The 19,710-nt window shown below is 36.4% G+C and overlaps 1 protein-coding gene and 1 long non-coding RNA gene across 2 annotated transcripts; both read right to left on the bottom strand.

The window, feature by feature from the left end:
- Nucleotides 1-8,316: 8,316 nt before the first annotated feature.
- On the bottom strand, nt 8,317-11,025 carry LOC308688394. The gene is made up of 4 exons (XR_014029889.1): nt 10,949-11,025; nt 10,591-10,623; nt 9,773-9,871; nt 8,317-8,766 (listed from the first exon to the last, which is right to left on the bottom strand). It is a non-coding gene; the product is annotated as an uncharacterized lncRNA (long non-coding RNA).
- A 3,710-nt stretch (nt 11,026-14,735) lies between these two features.
- On the bottom strand, nt 14,736-15,800 carry LOC308687854 (uncharacterized protein; the record flags this gene model as incomplete). Its single annotated transcript, XM_081360682.1, has 1 exon — nt 14,736-15,800. One exon carries the CDS (start codon nt 15,798-15,800, stop codon nt 14,736-14,738), a length of 1,065 nt encoding a protein of 354 aa, XP_081216808.1.
- Nucleotides 15,801-19,710: the final 3,910 nt, after the last annotated feature.

The following is a 19,710-nucleotide window of genomic DNA, read 5'->3' as shown; positions in this document are numbered from 1 at the left end:
TGCTAAAAAGAGCAATGATTATGATTAAATTCAACCAAATTAGTATATGTTGAGTATTTTATTTGTTGTTTTTGAGAATGCGCACAGAAAGCTGTTGATGAAACTTTGTTCTGCAAATAGCAACTAGTCATGCTGGAAACCAGATTTGGGAGGAAAAATATCCTGAGATGCTGTAGTAATGAAACTTGTTTTTTGTTTGAAGTTTTGTTTGTAAAAGACTTTGATTTTGATTGAATTAAAGAAAGGTTAACAAAGAAAGAAAAGAGAGAAATGTTGAAATGTTGAAATAAGATCAATAGATAATTAAAAATGAAGAAATTGTTGAAATTATAAATCATAATAATAGGAATATGCATTCTGTGATAATTAGGAAATGTTGAGTAATGAAGAAACTTATATGAGTTAGACTTTGATTTATTAAAGTATATGAGATATATAAAACTGAACAATAGAATTTAAGCAATTCACTGCTTTTGAATTTAGGCAATCACTTAAAGTGATGAATAAATAATAAGATATTAAATGCACATGTACAAGAATGTATGAATCTCTGGCCAGAGAGGGGTGTGTGAAAGTGTGTGAAAGTGAGTGTGTGAAATATGGTGTTCTAAGACAAATAAATGATGTCAATCAAAACAGCTGTATCTAAATTTATCAAATATGACCCACAGGTTAAAATATGACACACATGGTAAAATATGACCCAACAGGGAAGAGAATATGCCCAATAAAATAATGACCATGGATGATTTTGGCTAACTATCGTGGTATGGGTTATTGTTGTGGCAGAAATAAACGATGCCACCTGCACAGCATATAACTTTGGGAAGGCAGAGAGCAAGCAAGCTTGCCCTGTCCACCCCATACTTAACTTTTTACTTTTTACAGGATGTCATGATAGATCTCATCGAACAGAACTGATTCTGTTCCAAATGTATAAAATATTGTCTTGTTACTGTTTAACATGAAATTCTACAGGTCTCATCAAAAAAGGACGACCGGCCGGATAAGCAGATGAGTCTGGCGACATGATACATGTTGTTGTAATTAACAAAAATACTTAAGGTCTCCATTCACAGGTTGTTCTTGTGGTTCACTCCACAAACAAGGTCCCATCTGGGGTGCGGTGACACCTCCGTCCAAGCATCTCGACTTAAAATACACCAACCAGCCCTCAGCAACCACACGCCAACCACACGCCAACGCACAGCGTCAAGTGGGGGATCAAGGATGTGCTAGTAACGTACCTCCCTTGCCAACGCGGGAAAGCCCATTGCAATGGTTCGAAAAGAGTCACCCTGGTGAAGATGGAACGTCCATGGGGAAACGAGATGATCAACACATCTGGAGGAAGATGTGGACCAACTAATGGTTTAAGCTTAGCATAATAATTCATTTTGTGTGATTTTTATTGATGTTTTATTTGGTTCGATCAAACTGTACTGTACTGTATGATTTAGATCTCATGATTTGAACGATTAATGATTAATTTGAAAATATTTCAGGTACATGTAAATTGTGAAGAGGAAAATCTCTTAATTCTGTAGAGTATAGGGACTCTAAATAGGTACATTACTGTAAAGATAATAAATAATCTAGGAACTATTTTTGAAGAAACTTGAGGGTTTTAGAACCCTAATTCAGATATCATAGATGCTAAAAAAATGTAATAGTTGTAATAGTTGTTCTCTAAGAGAGGATAAGTTACTTTGCCGGACTAGGTCCGAATAGATAATTGGGTAAACTTCTATAGCGATTAATTAATGACTAAATTAAATATTTTTTAGGTGTTTCCATTTGTTAAAATAGCAAAAGAAAAACTTTCAAAAGGAGATTGATTTTGGGAAACATATTTAATTTCTGGATTATTATTAGTTAAAGAAGTTACCAGTGTGATTATTAAAATGTTCCTTTCATGTATTGTCTAATGTCTGTATCTGATATCTGAGAGGTGACTGCGGGTCTAGTCTATCTAGGAATACAGTAACAGTGCTTGCTTATTTAGCCCGGCTTCCAGAAATGAAATATGGACTTGTTTTGTTGAGGAAGGTCTTCAACATGTTAAAATATATATATGTAGGGGGCACAAAGTTAAAACCTAGACCAAGAACAATGTAACTCAAACATGTTAAATTTAAACTAAAATGAATCTAAACAGTTAAGACATTTTAGTGAAATAGAATATTTGCTCATAAAGCAAAATTCTAAAAAGCTTTCTTAATTCAGAATGAAGTTACAGATTTAATGATCTGGATCACTGGATCCATTATGAACTATTCCGCATTGCCAACAAATAGAGGCAGGACGTGTTATGTCCATCAGTTAATTCTGGAAAAATAGGATTTTAGGATAGGTAATTAATGATTAAATGGCACATCAGCAGCTAACGCTATTATCATGGCAACAGCTGGGTGAGAGTTAATTTTAAAATAATGACATTGTTTGAAACAAAATAATACAATTATTGATATTTGTGTTAAGGATAAAAATGAAAGATTATAGAACTTGGTTGGTTAGATTTTTATTACACAGATTCTTAAATAGATCTTACTAAGTAAAACAATCGCCTGCTTGAATTAAAAGCTAATAAATAAGGTTAAGAAAAATCAGCAGTTATCACCCTGTTAAAGGCCTAATAGATCAATGCGATTCAAAATCCAGAGAAAGATGATAATTAAACTTGACTCAAGGTCTACTAAAGTTATAAAGGCAATGTACTATGGTATGTTTAGTGTTTTACTAAAGATTATGTATGATTACGACCAGAGAGGGGAATGTGAATGAATTTTAATTAATCAACTAACATTTGTTTTTCTTGCAGGAATGTTCATGAATGTTATGAACATTCATATGCTTTTAATGTTTCCAAACTCTTTGGGGAAAAACTTGTGACTTTGAGTGTATGTGTCTATGTGTATTAATAAAGGGGAAGTAAAACTAGACAGTCTGTTAGAACAAATTAAGTCATCATTAAAACCTTGTGATAAGTAATCACAAGATCAAAGTTTGCTTTACCTAGTAACAGAGGGGTTTGCATATGAAGAACCAATCAAATAGTGGGGAAATTATGTAATGCAGCCTGACATTTATGCCATACCTCTATACTATAAAAACTGTTGTATATGTATTTTTCGGTGGGATTCTCAATGGAATTTGTCTGAGATCCTCCGGCCTTGCTTCTTAGGAGAGATTTCTTTGAGAACTGCTCGAGAAACTCTCCCGGACGTGATTAAAGCATTTAAAGGACAATTGCAGCTCTGTTTGTCGATTTATTCCTGCGCAGGAAGCTAGTTTAGGCAGGAAGCTAGTTTAGGTAGGAAGCTAGTTTAGAAAAGTAGGTTTAGGGAAAACGAGTCAGAATAGCAGGTCATCTATAGAGTGGGGACGTCGGGGACGAGACCCAATAGATAGAGCCAGGTAGTTAGTTACAGGTGATCTATAGAGTGGGGACGTCGGGGACGAGACCCAATAAATAGAGCCAGGTAGTTAGGTTTAGAAAAATATCCATGACAATATATATATATATGTGTATGTGTGTGTGCATTTTGTACATTTTGTACATTTTAACCTGAAAAATCTAAAATGTATTCCCCAAATCGTGCAGCCCTATAGTTTCTCTTGATATCAGTATGTTCACAGCATGTTTTTTTTTTTTTCAGGGACCAGATGCCCCACCGAGGAGTTCTGCTGACTTCAACATTCACATAAGTCTCCGTACATGAACATGGTAAAGTGAAAAATCTAGTGAGTATGTACTATGTTTCAGGAATGGCACAAAGGTGTGTGACTGGTTAAGTCTCTGTCTTTAGTTCAGTGTGTTAAATAATGTGCTTTTTTGTCATTTGTTGTGTATCTTTGGATTATGTTGTGTTTTAAATAAATCCAAACAATCAAAAAGCCATTCTTTTTTAAATCTCCTCATTCTTTGAGCAAGGTTGCTCATAATGATAGGACCTGATAGCCCCTGATAGGGCCATTATGGAAGGGTCTTTGTCTTTCTCAGGTGTGAATTACATTAATATTCATGATATGTTCATGCCTCCTCGCATAAAGCTTTCTCACACAAAACATGTCTTGCAAATTTTAAATCATACTGTTTTATCTGAATGAGTAGTCAAGATGATTTTGACATAGTTTTGGAGCAAATATTCTAGGCTATGTGATACAATTTTCAAAAGTCGTGTGAAGAAATAATCAATATGGGTTTTATGACCTTATTTCAGTGACAATTTTTTTTTTTTTTTCACAAACCACGCATAAATGTCATTATCTCAAAACTACAAACTTGTACATACTGTACATGCTGCTGACATATTATTGTAGCAGAGTTTGTGCTGAATACAGTGTATTCATGTATTCAGCACAACAAATGTCTGACAAATGTCAGAGCATGTCAGAGCATGTCAGAACACCTCCAGGGCTCATAAAACACCTCAGAACCCAGAGGGTTAAGTTCTAATGTGATCACGCCAACGTAGATGATCTGAGGCAATCCATGCAAACGTGTTAACGGCCACATCAACTCGATAAAACTCAAATCAAGTTTAATCAGACTCGTGCACTTTACGTCGTCTTGCTTCGCTGTGAGGAATAATCCTGGGAAATTTATCTCAGAAGTGCTGGTTTAGTTTCACTTCGAGGGGCAACGGAACCAGCTGAGGATTGTGAATAGTAATTTCTTTATTCTTAAGTGCTTTGTTCTAATCGCGATATGCAATGGTGTCTGTAAACCGCAAAAAGACTGTTTAAATATGAATCGCTTGTCTGTGTGTGAATGAATGAACGGCACAGCTGTAGTAAACAACAGCGGGCATCTGTGTCGTTCATTCACACTTGCACTTACATTAGTAAACATATTATTTTTACATGAACACATCTACTAGTTTAGCTTTTACCAAACTATATTGCTATACTGAGATGAGTAAAAATCAACTGAAATATGTTGAAATAAAATGTATTTGTATAAGCAACGTATTAAATTGCAAATTAACATTTATATGCTAATATATCATAAAAACGATATGTTACAGACGGAATATGATTGTTTAGACAAGATTTCGTTAATTAGTTTTGGATAGATTATAAAGTTTTTACTGTTAAAAAAGACTACTGTCTAGGGTTGGGTACCGAAACCCGGTTCCAATAGGGAACCAGTTCCGACGTAAACGGTAGTAACAAGACCGAAAAAGAACGAAACTTTCGGTGCCTGACTTTTTTTACCGCCCCCTATAAAAAATCTTGGGCATGAATGTTCCAATAATAAAACATTTCCAGTTAACCAGCAGAGCATTCATTTCATTCGTTTGTTAAATAAGAGCTCTAGCGCTGAAATGTGTTTTTTAAATCAAGTGATCAAAGTGCTCGTTGCCCCTGCGATCAGTGGCGTGGATACAGTGTTTTCTCTTGTGGCTCGCGCACACCGCACTGTCTTCACTCGGACGCGCACTTCAATACGTTGCGGAGACTCTCTATTCGTTCCGGTGAAATAAAAAAATATAATGCACACAAACGTGTCCCTGCTTGATATACAACCACTGATGAGCATAATCGGTTTAAAAAAAAAAAAAAAAAAAAAACTGTACGAATGCGGATTAGAACCCCAAACCTCTGACACGCTTGACGAAAGTTCAAGTTCAGCTGCCAGTGTCGTGGTGAACATCACAGATGATGATAACAGCAGCCGTTCCTCTTCGGGTAACGTAAGTCTAGTATTTTAATGCCAACTGCAAATCTTGCATATCAAGTATGAAGTATATCAAGTATATTTATATGAGGCTATACTGTGTGTGTATATTTCTGCTCAGTGTCAGATATTTCTCTGTTTAAAAAGTAAAAGTCATTGTAACGGGTTCAGAAGTTATGGGAAGAAGGAGGTGGGAACCGGCGGACATCCAACAATATTTAATAATAAAATACACGAATACAAAAATAAAAGTAAAAGCCAGCAGCCCCTCACGGACGACTGCTGGCGACACAAACAGAAACAAAACATGAACTAAAAATCAGGCCTGTCCTCTCTCGCTCTTCACTGTCGTCGCTCCTCCTTTATGCTTCCGCTCCTCCGTGAGAGATGCGAGACCGGTGCGTCGCGCAGGTGTCGCTCATTTGCAATCACGCCACCGGCCTCGTGCCGTTCTCCCACGGCCCTCGACCTCGTCCTGCTCGCCACAGTCATAATATGAGAAGACAAAGTTTTGATCTGTAAGTGTTTTTGGCTACATCAGTAGCCTATTAAACGGCGCAATTTTTCATTTAATCAGAAATCAGAAAATCTTTAAAGATTTAATATTGTGTCCAGTTTGGACACACACACACACGTATTATTTTTAGCGCAATTTTCCAACGGACAAAATTGCAATTGTTAACTCATGATTTCTGTTCTGTCTGTGCGCACCAATCTTGCACTTCTATCTCCTCCTCAACCAGACCACCTAGAGACTTCGGGTTTTCGGCATTATGTTAAGGAAGGTCTAATCTCGGGAACGCACAAAAAAAAAAAAAAAAAAAAAACATAAAAAGATTTACTATCTCTTAATGTTGTGATCCCATGACGTCAGAAAATTGCGCTAAAACACTCACTGAGATTTATTACTTGTTTTGATAATGTGTGTGCGGTTTCGTTTTCTTAAGTACCGGTTCAAGAACCGTTTAAGCACCGGAACCGTTTAAAAAATACAGAGTAGGTACTGGTATCGGATAAAACCCAACCAATACCCAACCCTACTACTGTCACATCAAATAAGCTTTTGTTCGCCAATTTCTGCTCATATGTTAAATGTATAGTATGTGATGTTTTGTCAAAAATAAAGTAGGTATATTGAATTATCAACTAAGATGTTATTATAGTGTTTGTTCCAATATTCAAACTAATGAATCCTCAACTTTGAAATGCGTATAATAAAATGTATAATTTTTAAAAAGAATGATTACACTTGAAATATTGTTAAAATTGTAATTGTTGTTGATTTACATGTGAAAATGTTTTAATAAAATAGCAAAAAATATATTTACAAGGTAGATGTAAGCTACATCGTAAAAGGTCAATATAAGCCTTCTCATTAAATTATTTATTATTGTTTTTATTAGTGACACATTTGGGGAGAGGATATATTCCTAAACTTTCTGAAAATACAGTATGAGAATTAACTGCATAGTTTCTAGAAATGTTTACCTTGGATATTATACAATTTGCATGCATACAAAATACATTCTCGCATTCTTTCTTATGGTACCCAGTGACACACCTGAATGAAAGGCTCATTATGCAGCTCATTGTGTGGGTCATTGTCTTTTCAGGTGTGAATCAGAGCATTATTCATGATCATTCATGCCCCCACGCATATTGACTTTCCAAACAAAATGTGTCTTCCAAAATTTGGTAACACTTTATTTTGATAGTCCGTTTGTTGAGACTTTACTAGTTATTAGTAGCCATTCAGTAGCTTGTCAACAGTGCATCAGTTGACATTCAACAACACTGTTTCAACAGACAAGTAACATACGTTCAACTGACTGCCTATAGACTATAAGGTACAATTCAAGTGTTAATCTACAGATTTTACAAAAAAGTGCCTGTTGACTGTCACTATTATTTTGCAACAGGTTATTAACCAATTGGCGACTAACTTTCAATTGTCAACTAACTTTCTGTAGATTGAGTACCAACAACTCAAGATCATTCTGTCAGTTAAATGTCAAGTCATGTCAGCATATGAAGTATGTGATACTGTATATCCTACTCAAGGGGTCTCATGTGCATCAAATTAATAATTATTTTAGCTGATTTAAAACTGTTTTTAAAAAATTGTTAACCATTTGTAGATAATCTGTTGATAGTCAATTAAAGATTAGATCTGTTGCTTGTCAACAAATAAATTGTTTATGATCAGTTGACTATTAATAGACATTATCCACTAAGTGTAAGTAGATATATTTTAGGACTATCTAATTAAAGTGAAAAACAGTTTATATCAGTAGAAAGTCTATATTGTTTATGATCACACTGTTAATTATTTCACTGTAAATTTACAATAAATTGCAGGTTAATAATTGCATGACTTTCACAGTAAGTTACCGTATCATTTTTACAGTAAATAATTGTGAAATGACAGCTGTTTACTGTGACTTCACAATAACTATGCCGTCATATTACTGTGATTTAGCAGTAAGCTGCTGTATAATTACTGTATTTTACTGTGCAATTACAGTTAGTCTATCATATTACTGTAATTTAACAGTAAGCTGCAGTAGAATTACTGTATTTAACCATGTCTATACTGTGATTTAGCATAAATGATGGACCAAACAAAACTGATAAAAACAATTGTTTAACTTTTATTTTTTTAGAAGAAAAATACATTTTAATAACAGGAATAAACACTGGGTAACATGAATGAACACTGGGTAACATGAATGAACACTGGGTAACATGAATGTCTGTCAATATGTGTGTGAATGTGTTTACTGTGTTTACCATTATGTGATAATGGTACTTGAAAAATACAATTTAATAACAGGAATAAACACTGGGTAACAGGAATGAACACTGGGTAACAGGAATGTGTGTCTATGTGTGTGCACTGTGCATGTGTTTACTATGTGATAATGGTACTTCACAACTTAAGAGCTAAAAAGAGAAAGAAGGAGAGAGAGAAGAGAGAGTGAGAGAGGGAAGAAAAGACAAAAAGGTGGGAAAAGAGAGGGTTGCAGGTGTCTCGCTTCTTCCCTTGCAGCAGGCACCTGCATAGTATGGGTTCTGTCCACTATCTACAAAAGATAAGAAAGACAAAAAGTTTAAGTTACTCTGTGGTGCAAGTACCTGCAAGTATGGTACTCGCATTGTAAAACTAATCCTAAAATGTGTACAATTTAAGAAATTACAATTGTAAAACTCATGATAAATCAGATAAATCATGTGAATAGTACTATATCAATTAATATTAAATCAACAAACCAGAGGACTCTGAAAGTAACATGATTGAGGTTAAGCAAAAATTACATGACATGCGTACATAGTAATGCAACTCAGTAAGCCAGTAATGTGATGTAAATTTACACTTAAAACTATTGTAAAGTACGTCTGAAATTTGACGTTTTTATTCTAACCTATCAATAACCTATAACATTGAAAAGGCATGTTTAATTCAAATAAACGTAAGAACAATGAATTTTAGACATTTTGCAGCCTGTCTAAACTCGTAGAACAGATTAAAGGGATAGTTTACCCAAAACCCCACCCTCATTCCAAACACGTTAGCCCTTCGTTCATCTTTGGAACACAAATTAAGATATTTTCTGACTCCTCCATGGACAGCAATTTTATTACCACTTTCAAGGCCCGGAAAGGTAGTGAAGATTGTTAAAATAGTCCATGTGACTACAGTGGTTCAACCTTAATGTTATGAAGCGATGCAAAAATACTTAATAGTGCGGAACGCACAAAAAGTATTCTCGTCGCATCATAGCAATAAGGTTGAACCACTGTAGTCACGTGGACTATTTTAACAATGTTTTTACTACCTTTCTGGGGCTTGAAAGCGGTTATAACATTGCAGTCTATAAGCGGGATCAGAAAGCTCTCGGACTTCTTAAAATTATCTTAATTTGTGTTGAACAAAATTCTTATGTGTTTGGAACATCATGAGGGAGTGTAATTAATGAGAGACTTTACATTTTTGAGTGAACTAACCCTTTAATAGCTTAAGTAACTAATTCTAACTTAAAACAGAGACAGTGTTTCGTTAGTCTGTTCTGAAGTTGGAACACAACTTACATTAGACTGACATCCATTCAAAGTCAATGAGCTTCCTGATCAGTGTACAGACTTGCTGGTTTATGTGTCCTCTCTGCCTCTTTGATTTTGTACCTGTCTCTGGGTTGATGCCCAAGAAGCACATATAAACAAAAAGACAGAGAAGAAAGATGTTAGTTTAATTCAAGAGGGATTAAAAAGGTTTCAGTTCCCAGTCATCACCTTCAGTGGGTCACTGCTGTTGCAGTACTGAGCAAAACTAAAGTTAGCTCAGTTTTAACAAGGTGACATTACTTGGATTCAATTAAACAGCAACCATTTAAATAACTTAACAGCAACTGAAAAACATTTACATCACAAACACACAGTCAAGAATAGTCCTGCAACAAAGTAAGTTAGATGTGTGTGATTTACCCAGGCAATGCATTTGCACACAACAATTTACATCATTTACACGTACTGTTTGCAGAGGATGGAGGAAGAGTCTGTTCCTCCTAGAATTATTACCCGTTCACAGACAAAATGGCTCCTAATATCTTCAGATGTCGACCTGTTTTACTTTAGAATAGCACAGCTAACGAAGCTCCACTAATTCAGTGATAAACACATTTATTTTCCTATATCTTTTTTATAATAAAAAATGCACTTTATTTTTTCTGTTGACGAGACAGACAACGGCTGCTCCGTTTCACACACGGCAGAAAAATATGGACGACGCCCAGCTAGCTAACGTTACTAATTTGAGATTAATTTATTCCACCTTTGCACAAATCCACAACACTATAATGTATCTAGTTGATCATAACTGTCATAATACACACATTAAGGCCACAGCTTACCTTATAACTTTATTTCCCGGTGGTAGAAAAATGCTGTGGGAAAAGAGAGAACGCTGTTAGAGTAACGAACGTTAACTAAGAAAAGCATTAAGCAAAGCTAAAGTTCAATTTTGACGGTGTAGCTAACGTGAAGCCTCACAGTTAATAACTTAATACGGTACTACTAATACACTTATTAACACAACCAACGTCTGATCATTCAAATTTGCGCGCTCAAACCTAGAATCTGCTCCAGCTAAGTTACAAAAACATGAAACAGAACTTAACTAACGCTAATTTGGTTCATACTTTTAAATAACATGCAATTTCATATTAAAAACAGTCATCAAATTGACAAAGTTTGAAATTAAACACTTACCGCACTGAATCCGTCGAGTGAGACCATGGAGGAGATCGCCAGGGAGCTCCGGGCAGTGTTGCCAGATTGGAACGGTGATTTCCAGCCCAAAAGCTCACCAAAACCCGCCCACTACAAGAAAAAACCGCCCAAAATTTTACTGCCAAAATAATATGATATAATTTCATTACCATGTCATTCAAGGTTGATAAGCACAATTTGTATCTCCTTAAAACAAATAACAATGATAAAAAAATAAATAAAAAAAAAAAAAAAATCCAGGAAAACAGATCAAAACGGCAATAATTAAGGAGAATTAGCCAATATGACTAAAATGTCCAGATGGACACTGTCAAAACGGCAATCAAGAAATGAACCGATGACTTTAACCCTAGGAAAGTACACAATGCAGAACATAACGCAGAATTTAGCAGTCAAAACTGATTCATCGTTGATTCAAACCTTTTTCAGCAGGTGTCAGGGGCGAGTATAGTGCAGTCTGGACGGTGTAAAGTTGACGATGTCTGGTACAGTTAGGCTAGTGTGCACATGACCATGGACATAACTGTGCTCTCCTCTCAGAGTTATAGTCACCATCGATATCTCCCACCACGTGTACATTTTTAGAGTTGCTCACTATCTCACTCTTTACTGTGTACATACAACTTAGTAGAGGCATTAGCCATCACTTGAATATACAGCTACAACTTATCGCGCTCAATCGCATCTGCCTGCTGATCGCTGATTGGCTAAAAGTGCGTGCTCGTCGGTGATGTCAACACCAATGCCAGCTGACTCTGCATGGGCGTGTGTGTACAGTAATGTCATGATGACTGATTTTATGGACTACATGCACACTTTATTTTAGTTTTTTAACCAATTAGACTTTAAAATGTAGATGTTTGAAAACCGCCGAACTGATCCCAAACCAGCCCAAATTTTGTCCACCCGCCCAAACCCTTTTTTACCCGCACAATCAAATTCAAAACCGCCCAATTGGGCGGGAACCCGCCCAATCTGGCAACACTGGCTCCGGGGGAGCTCAGATGACGCAGTTGCAGCGCGAAAATGACGGAATTCACAGTAGTTTCTTGTAAAAGCCCCGCGCCTGCATTATTTTCACAGTAAAAGTCTAAATACGGTATTATATTGTGAAATATCACAGTTAAAGCCTGTGAAGTGGTAATAATGTAATTACCTGTGAAATATTACAGTTATATATTGTGAAATCCTGGAAATATTTTACAGTGCAGTTGACTATTAATAGACATTATCCACTAAAGGTGATGATACACGGGGCAACTTTTTGAGCAATGTTGCAATGTTAACTTGATACCCTGACTTGTGTCTCGGCAATTCACTTGTAACGGTGGTTCTCAGATTGAGGCGACAGAGAAGGTACGCGAACAAAATTGGCCGTTTATTTAATTCTACCCCATAACATGTAGGCTATATCTAGCAGGTTAAATGCCGCAAATACATGACATCATCCAATCAAAACGGACTGCATCCACACTATTAGCGTCCATATGATAGATTACGTGCAGAGTCGGATTCCTTAGCAAATTGCACTAAATACATTACTGCAGTTCTCGACAATGTACCTTTCTAAAAGTGAGGATTTAGCACTTACTAGCATGAATAACAAGTATAAACCTATTTTTTTTTAGTCTATGGCATAAACACAGACCGTGCATAGAGATCGATTTAAGATTCAAACTCTCTTCGATATAAAAACATAACGTTACCTTGTGTGAGTCCTTGTTTTTAATGTTGGTCATATACGAGCAAGAATACAATGTTTCCCCAATATCCACACGATTGCAAATGTGACATTGCTTTTTAATAAATCAGTTTATTAACTGAAAAAGTTCAATAAATGAAAGGGTAATATTAAGTGATGTTCATTTTAAACAGTAGGCTATTGTCAGTACTTTTTACTCTATTTTGCAACAAAACAATAGTTCCAACAAAATTCACAGCAGAACTGTTGTGCATCTCCAACACACAGCTGTGTTTCGTGAACGAATTGTGAGAGTCAATGATGCATTCATAAATACAGTTCGTTTCTGATGAATGAATCGATGGCTCACTCATAAAGACATTGACTTACCGCCACCTACTGGCTGTTTTAATTTAATATTTAAAAGAATCACTTCTCGATTTAACATTTTTTAATTTAAAGCATTATTTATTTTATAAAGGCAAAAATGCACTTGAAAAATCGATTTAAGAGGCCAAATTTTGTCCCTTAATGGAGAAGGGTCAACTGCAGTCTAAGTGGATGAGAGGGGGTATGCAGAAGGATGTTAAATGCCTCGGGGGTACGCCACTATTAAAAGTTTGAGAACCACTGACTTGTAATAAATGAAGGGCTGCTCATCGATTGTTTTTTTGTTTTTAAGTTGGAACAGTTTTTGTCTAACATCACCATCTTGTATTGTGTGTCCTTGTATATACAGAGCACGACCACTTGTGGAACCCAAAGGCAAAGCTGTATAAACACCGGGACCTTAAAACGAGGGACTTCCAGACTCTCTGTCAGCAGCTGTCAGATGAGCAACAAGTTATAACCGGTACATCCTGTTGTGAAAATTGCTTTATGCATATTTTTTAAACTTCTAATGGCTATTGCAATAATGTTGTTGTAGTAAGGTAGTATTTATCGACAACATGGTTCTTACAGCATTACAGTCATGGACAAAGGTTAAAGAACAGTCTTAACTTGTGTCCATGACTGTAATTTCTACAGTTGATTCCACAGTGCTTCATAATATAAACTGTGTGTAAACGCATAGTTTCCAAAAAAAAAAAAAAAAAAAGTGATATCACCTATAGATCACCTGTAGAGTATTTATGTTACAGTATTATGTTCCTTTTTTTCTCAGAGGAAGATATCAAGAGGAAATTTAAAAACTTGCGTACTGTATTTTGTATTTACTGTATACAGGAGCATGGAATCGTTCTGAAGAGCAGTAAATCGGGGGCAGGAGCTGAAGAGGTTTACCAGCCCAAGTGGAAGTATTATTACATCCTGTCCTTTCTCCGTGACCACTGCACCCCTGAAGAAAGTTGTGACAATTTGTCAACAGTTTTGGCTGCTCCCTCAACATCCCAGTTCCCAGAGAACATCACATCTTCTCCTTCCACTTCCACTTCCACTTCCACATTCACTCCTACAACTCCACCTCAACCCCAACGCCACAATGCTGTGTCTGAGACCAAAAAGAAAAAAATGGATAAAGCTACAGAGGCCATGCAGTATGCTATGGGTTTCCTGAAAAGAAAGGCCTCCTCACCACACACTGGCTTTTTACAGTACTTAGAAAGTTGCCTAGAAAGCCTGCCAGACAACAAGGTGAAGAAGCTGAAAAGGCAGATAATTGAGTTGTCTCACTCTGTCCAAGATGAGGAGTAGTATGTGTAGTAATTTAATTCAACAGTAATTTAACTTATTTAATTGTATATTTTATATTTTGCATTTGCCAGGGTAGCTGAATTAAAAATGAAAAACAAAACATGTATTTGATTGTAACTTTTTATTTATTGTGTTTTTGTATTCTGAATTTTAAACAAATGGAGTATGTATATTAGTATGTATAGTAATTCTGTAAATCTGTAATTTAACTTATTTAATAGTAATTTAACTTATTTCATTGTGTATTTCATTTGCCAGGGTGGCTGAACTGAAAATAAAAACAAACAAAATGTATTTGTAGCATTTCATTCATTATCGTCTTTTTGTATCCTGCATACTGTATTAAACAGATGGGTAGAGGTTATGGCAGTGTGGAGGAAGAATAAGTAATCAAGACAATGCGTTCTCTTGCCAGCTTACTGCTCCGTTTGTGTTGAAGTAGCTGCAGTACTCCTCTCTCACTTGTTTTGCCTGCAAAGATGAATTTCTGTCTGAGGAAGCTGCAATAGGGCACATACATTCTGGTTCTTCCCTCCAAGCTCCGTGAATAAGTCGACCCGTTTCTGTGTCCTCCTGATCCACCAGACTGGGAGGTGTGTAGGTGTAACGGGTAAGGGATTCAGTTCTTAGGTAATTGTGAAGAACACATGCTGCCTTTGTTATTATTACAGCCTTTGAAGGCTCCAGTGCAATTGCTTGGCGAAAAACTCTGAATCTGTTTGCCAAAATTCCAAAAACATTCTCAACACAACGACGTGCACAAGAGAGCCTGTAGTTAAAGTTTCGCTTGTTGTTATCCAGTTGTGTCCTTGGGTATGGTCTCATCATCCATGGCTTCAAACCAAAGGCCTCATCTGCCACGACAACATAAGGGACAGGGGTTTGACATCCAGGCAGGTCTTCTGGTGGTGGTATGTTCAGTGTGTTGTCTTCCAATGCCCGGCTCAGCCCACACTTGGCCCAAACTCCCCCGTCGCTAACTCTGCCATTTGTCCCTATATCAATATAAATAAATTTCAGGTCTGCATCTACTAGAGCCATGAGAACTATTGAATTGAAGCCTTTGTAGTTATAGTAATGAGACCCTGAATTTGGTGGCGGAAGGATGTTGACATGCTTGCCATCTAAGGCACCAATGCAATGTGGAAAGTTCCACCTCTCCTCAAATCTGGTGGAGATGTGTTTCCACTCCTCTTCTGTGGATGGCACTTTGAGGTAATCCTGTTGTAATGCCTTGTAAAGAGCCTCACAGGTCTCGACTACTATCCTGGAAATGCTGTGCCTACTAACCCGGAATGTGTATTCCAGAGAGGAGAAGGTCTGTCCTGTGGCCAAGAACCTCAATGTTATTGCCAGTCTCTCCCCAACAGGTATTGCCTCCCTCATCACTATGTCTTGCCTTCTTAATGATGGTTCCACCAGGCTCACCAGACTGTTAAATGTGTTTTGCCCCATTCTTAACCAGTTTCTGTAACCAGGAGCATCTTCGTCAGCCAGTTCCCTCAGTAGTTGGCTGTAACACCCCCTCTTCCTCCTGAGCAGCCATCTTCTGGTCCATGTCCTTTTTTCTGTTTTGCTGAGATGAAAGGTTACCTGATTATTTTGCTAACATGTTATGGCACTATATGGCATTATTTTGCTATATATTATGTATATAGGCTATATATATATATATATATATATATATATATATATATATATATACACATACATACGTACGTACGTACGTACATACATACATACATACATACACATGATTAATTCTGAGCACGACTGTATATATACATACATACACACACACACACACACACACACACATATACATACATATATATATATATATGTATGTATATATGTGTGTGTGTGTGTGTGTGTGTATGTATGTATATATATATATATATATATATATATATATATATATACAGTCGTGCTCAGAATTAATCATACCCCTGGTAAATATGATCAAAAATGTGTATGTATATATATATATATATATATATATATATATATATATATATATATATATATATATGTCAATATATATGTGTGTGTATATATATATATATATATATATATTAGGGCTGTCAATCGATTAAAAATTTTAATCGCGATTAATCGCATGATTGTCATGAGTTAACTCGCGATTAATCGCATTTAATCGCACATTTTTTATTTGTTCTAAATATACCTTAAATTAATACTTTTCAAGTTTGTAATACTCTAATCAACGTGGGCAATGATAAATATAGATGCTTTATGCAAATGTATGTTTATTATTGAAACCATAGTCAATATAGAGCATGAAGACGAGACATGTTTCAAAGGTCATAGATGTTTTTCAAAGAACTTGTTCATGTCTATTAGACACATGTAGAAAGAACAAAGAAATACCAGGTTCCCATTACTTCTCTTTCTTTGCACTGAGCAATTCACTAACACAAAAATGTTTAGATTTTTGCATGACAGGGCAGCTCTTCTGAAAATGCTAAATGTAGGCTACATTTAGCATTTATTATTACATTGTATTTTGTCTCTCTCTGTGCCCATTTTGATGAAGCTAAATTCTCAATACATTCTCAATAAAACGTATATTTTACTGTTTCTGTTGTCAAACAACGGAATGAATTTGAAATGGTGACTGAAACGCGACCAAATAAACATAACCAGCTCTCCCTTCCAAGACGTCAATCTGCACAAAAATTCTGATAATCGAGCCGTCGTCTGGTGAAATCAACACATAAGCTAAAGACAATATCCGTGCTCTGATTTCGGCTATATTTGTAAAATTAGAGAAGCAACATAATATCTGTGTTTAACTGAATTAAAGCGCTGCTCCTCCGCGTGAGACGCAGAGAGAGAGAGAGAGAGAGAGAGAGAGAGAGAGAGAGAGAGGCGCGCGCGCGTGCTGAGAGAGCAGTACCGGCGGTACCGGTATATTCTCAGAAACTAAATAAGGTTTGGGCACTTTGTTGAATGGAAATCGCTAAATGGGTCTGCAATGTCGCAAAGTAGCCAACACTGTGTATCTCCATTTCTCCAACTAGGGGTTGGGTCACGGGTCAAACAGAAAATACGCGCTGCGTTAATCGTCCGTTAAAAAAATTAGTGCCGTTAATATGATTTTGCGTTAACGCGTTATTAACGCGCTAAATTTGACAGCCCTAATATATATATATATATATGTATATGTATATGTAATTTTTTTTACGTTTTTTGTTATAAGTGATACTTACTTATGTAAAATAATTGTTGAAGAAGCCAAGACAACAGCTGCAAAAGTTTCAGCATCCATCTTTGTGGTGTCTGTCTCCATGGCAATAGATTTGCTCCTCTCTGATTGGCTACTGACAACTGTCCGTTGCCCTAATTAGTTGCCCTGTGTCTCATCTGGTTGCCCGTTGACGGCAACATTGCCCGGCAACATTGCTCAAAAAGTTGCCCTGTGTATCATCACCTTAAGTGTTAGTAGATATCTTTTAGGACTATCTAATTAAAGTGAAAAACAGTTTATATCAGTAGAAAGTCTATAACCTATCAACAGATTGAAAACAAAACATAACGTTACTTTTTTTGTACGTTTGGATAGATGCTGAAATGTATGATACAGACATGTCTGCAACGTAGAATTATTACGAATTCACAGCTTCAAAACGTTTACGAATCATAAAGATATCTGTATCATTTCTCTTATAGGCCTACTGTTTTATAGATAAATGTAAGTTCCCTTAACCCTACTCCCAAACCTAAATATAAATTACTCATTTTATACAGAATATAAAAAGAATAAAACACTTTATGGACAGAGATGTGTAGGGAAATGCCAGTTTTATTAATAGCATTAAAATATATTTTGAGCCACTAACATTAATCCTACTCCTGCCCCTAAACCTACCCATAACTATTTCTTAAAACTATGCAGGCTAAAATTATGAAGAAAAACAACAGATGTGTAACGTTAATCATAATCATTTATTGCGAAAATGTAAATCAGTACCAAAAGTCGCTCAAATGACGATGTGTTGCAGTCCTCTCTCAGTATATGATGTTTTATTAACAAAGTTCGGGAGGAGCACGTTCAAATAATCAAGCAATCAATCAATCAATCAACTCATCAAACAATTACCATGTCTACACTATCAGCATGAGAGGAAGCATATATATATATATATTCACTCTGTCAACTCACCTAACTTCCTTGACAGTTTTCAGCATTTGGCCTCGCCCTACCTTCCTATCATTTCCGAAATGAGCTCTCCCGTCCAATGAAGAATCTTTCGTCCTTCAGGAATCTTTGCCGCAATCCTCTGGTGTTATCTCGCGGGCGTCAGGCCAAACAAACGGGTCCTCACCACCACGGGCGAAACATCCGCGATCTCCTTCGCTCTAAACCGGACCATTCAATAATTCCTGCAATAGAGAAATGGACTATAAGGCCCGCCGAGCACCACGCTCGCGTCTCGGGCAATGCCGCCCTCTTCACACGAACAAACGGGTCTTCCTCCAAGACCAGGCCGCCGCAGCAGGCCCTCAGTAAGCCACGCCGCAGATTCAGTCCCGGCCGGCCAGCTCACACTCTAGACCCGCTGGCTGCTCAGCTCAAAACCTTCTCATTTTTGTCCCTGGTTAAATTTCGCATCGCTTCAGTCGAGTCTCAAGCACAGTTATGCCATCTGGATATTAATTTTGATCGGGGGAATACACGTTTTAAACGGTTTCTGTTCAAATTATTTGACGTCATTAACGCGCTGCTTCCTTGTGGCTTAAACTCTCACGTACAAACAGTAGCTCGCACATTAGATTGCAAGCACACAGAATCATTTAAGAACCTATCGTTAACGTTGTCTTGCAATTTATCTACAAAATCGCTTCGAAACTTCGTTATAGCACAGCTGTATTTTTATTTTTATCTTCATCTTCACCATTGAAAAAATCTGATTCAGAATGAACAAAATCGGCAGGTAATGTGACCCATAGAAATGAAGAGAAATTTTTAGATAAAATACACACAAGCAGTGTGTTTCCACGGCAAAGTTTGAAGTCCTTAATGATTTTAAAACACAATTGGATAAATTCAAGGCGCAAAATTCTATGAAAGCTCTTTGTCTTTTACCAAGTGAGTCTATTTTGAACTTGACTAAATAAATGAACCAGCAACAGATAAAGGAACAAACGATCATCTAAATCAGATTGTACTTTGCTGTTTGATTATCAAACAACAACTACAGTATCAAATTGATGCGTTATCAAATCAGGTTATAAACCATTTAGGCTTCTAATGTATTCATTCAAAATAAATAAAATAAAAATTATTTAGCAATCGATCTCTCAGCCCCACACGGTTCTGGTGAGCTTTGGATTCTAGTCA

Source organism: Scardinius erythrophthalmus (assembly GCF_964197995.2).
Source record: "Scardinius erythrophthalmus genome assembly, chromosome: 3".
Lineage (NCBI taxonomy): Eukaryota > Metazoa > Chordata > Actinopteri > Cypriniformes > Leuciscidae > Scardinius > Scardinius erythrophthalmus.
Note: the sequence above shows the minus strand (reverse complement) of the source record. Positions and strands in the feature narration are given on the sequence as shown.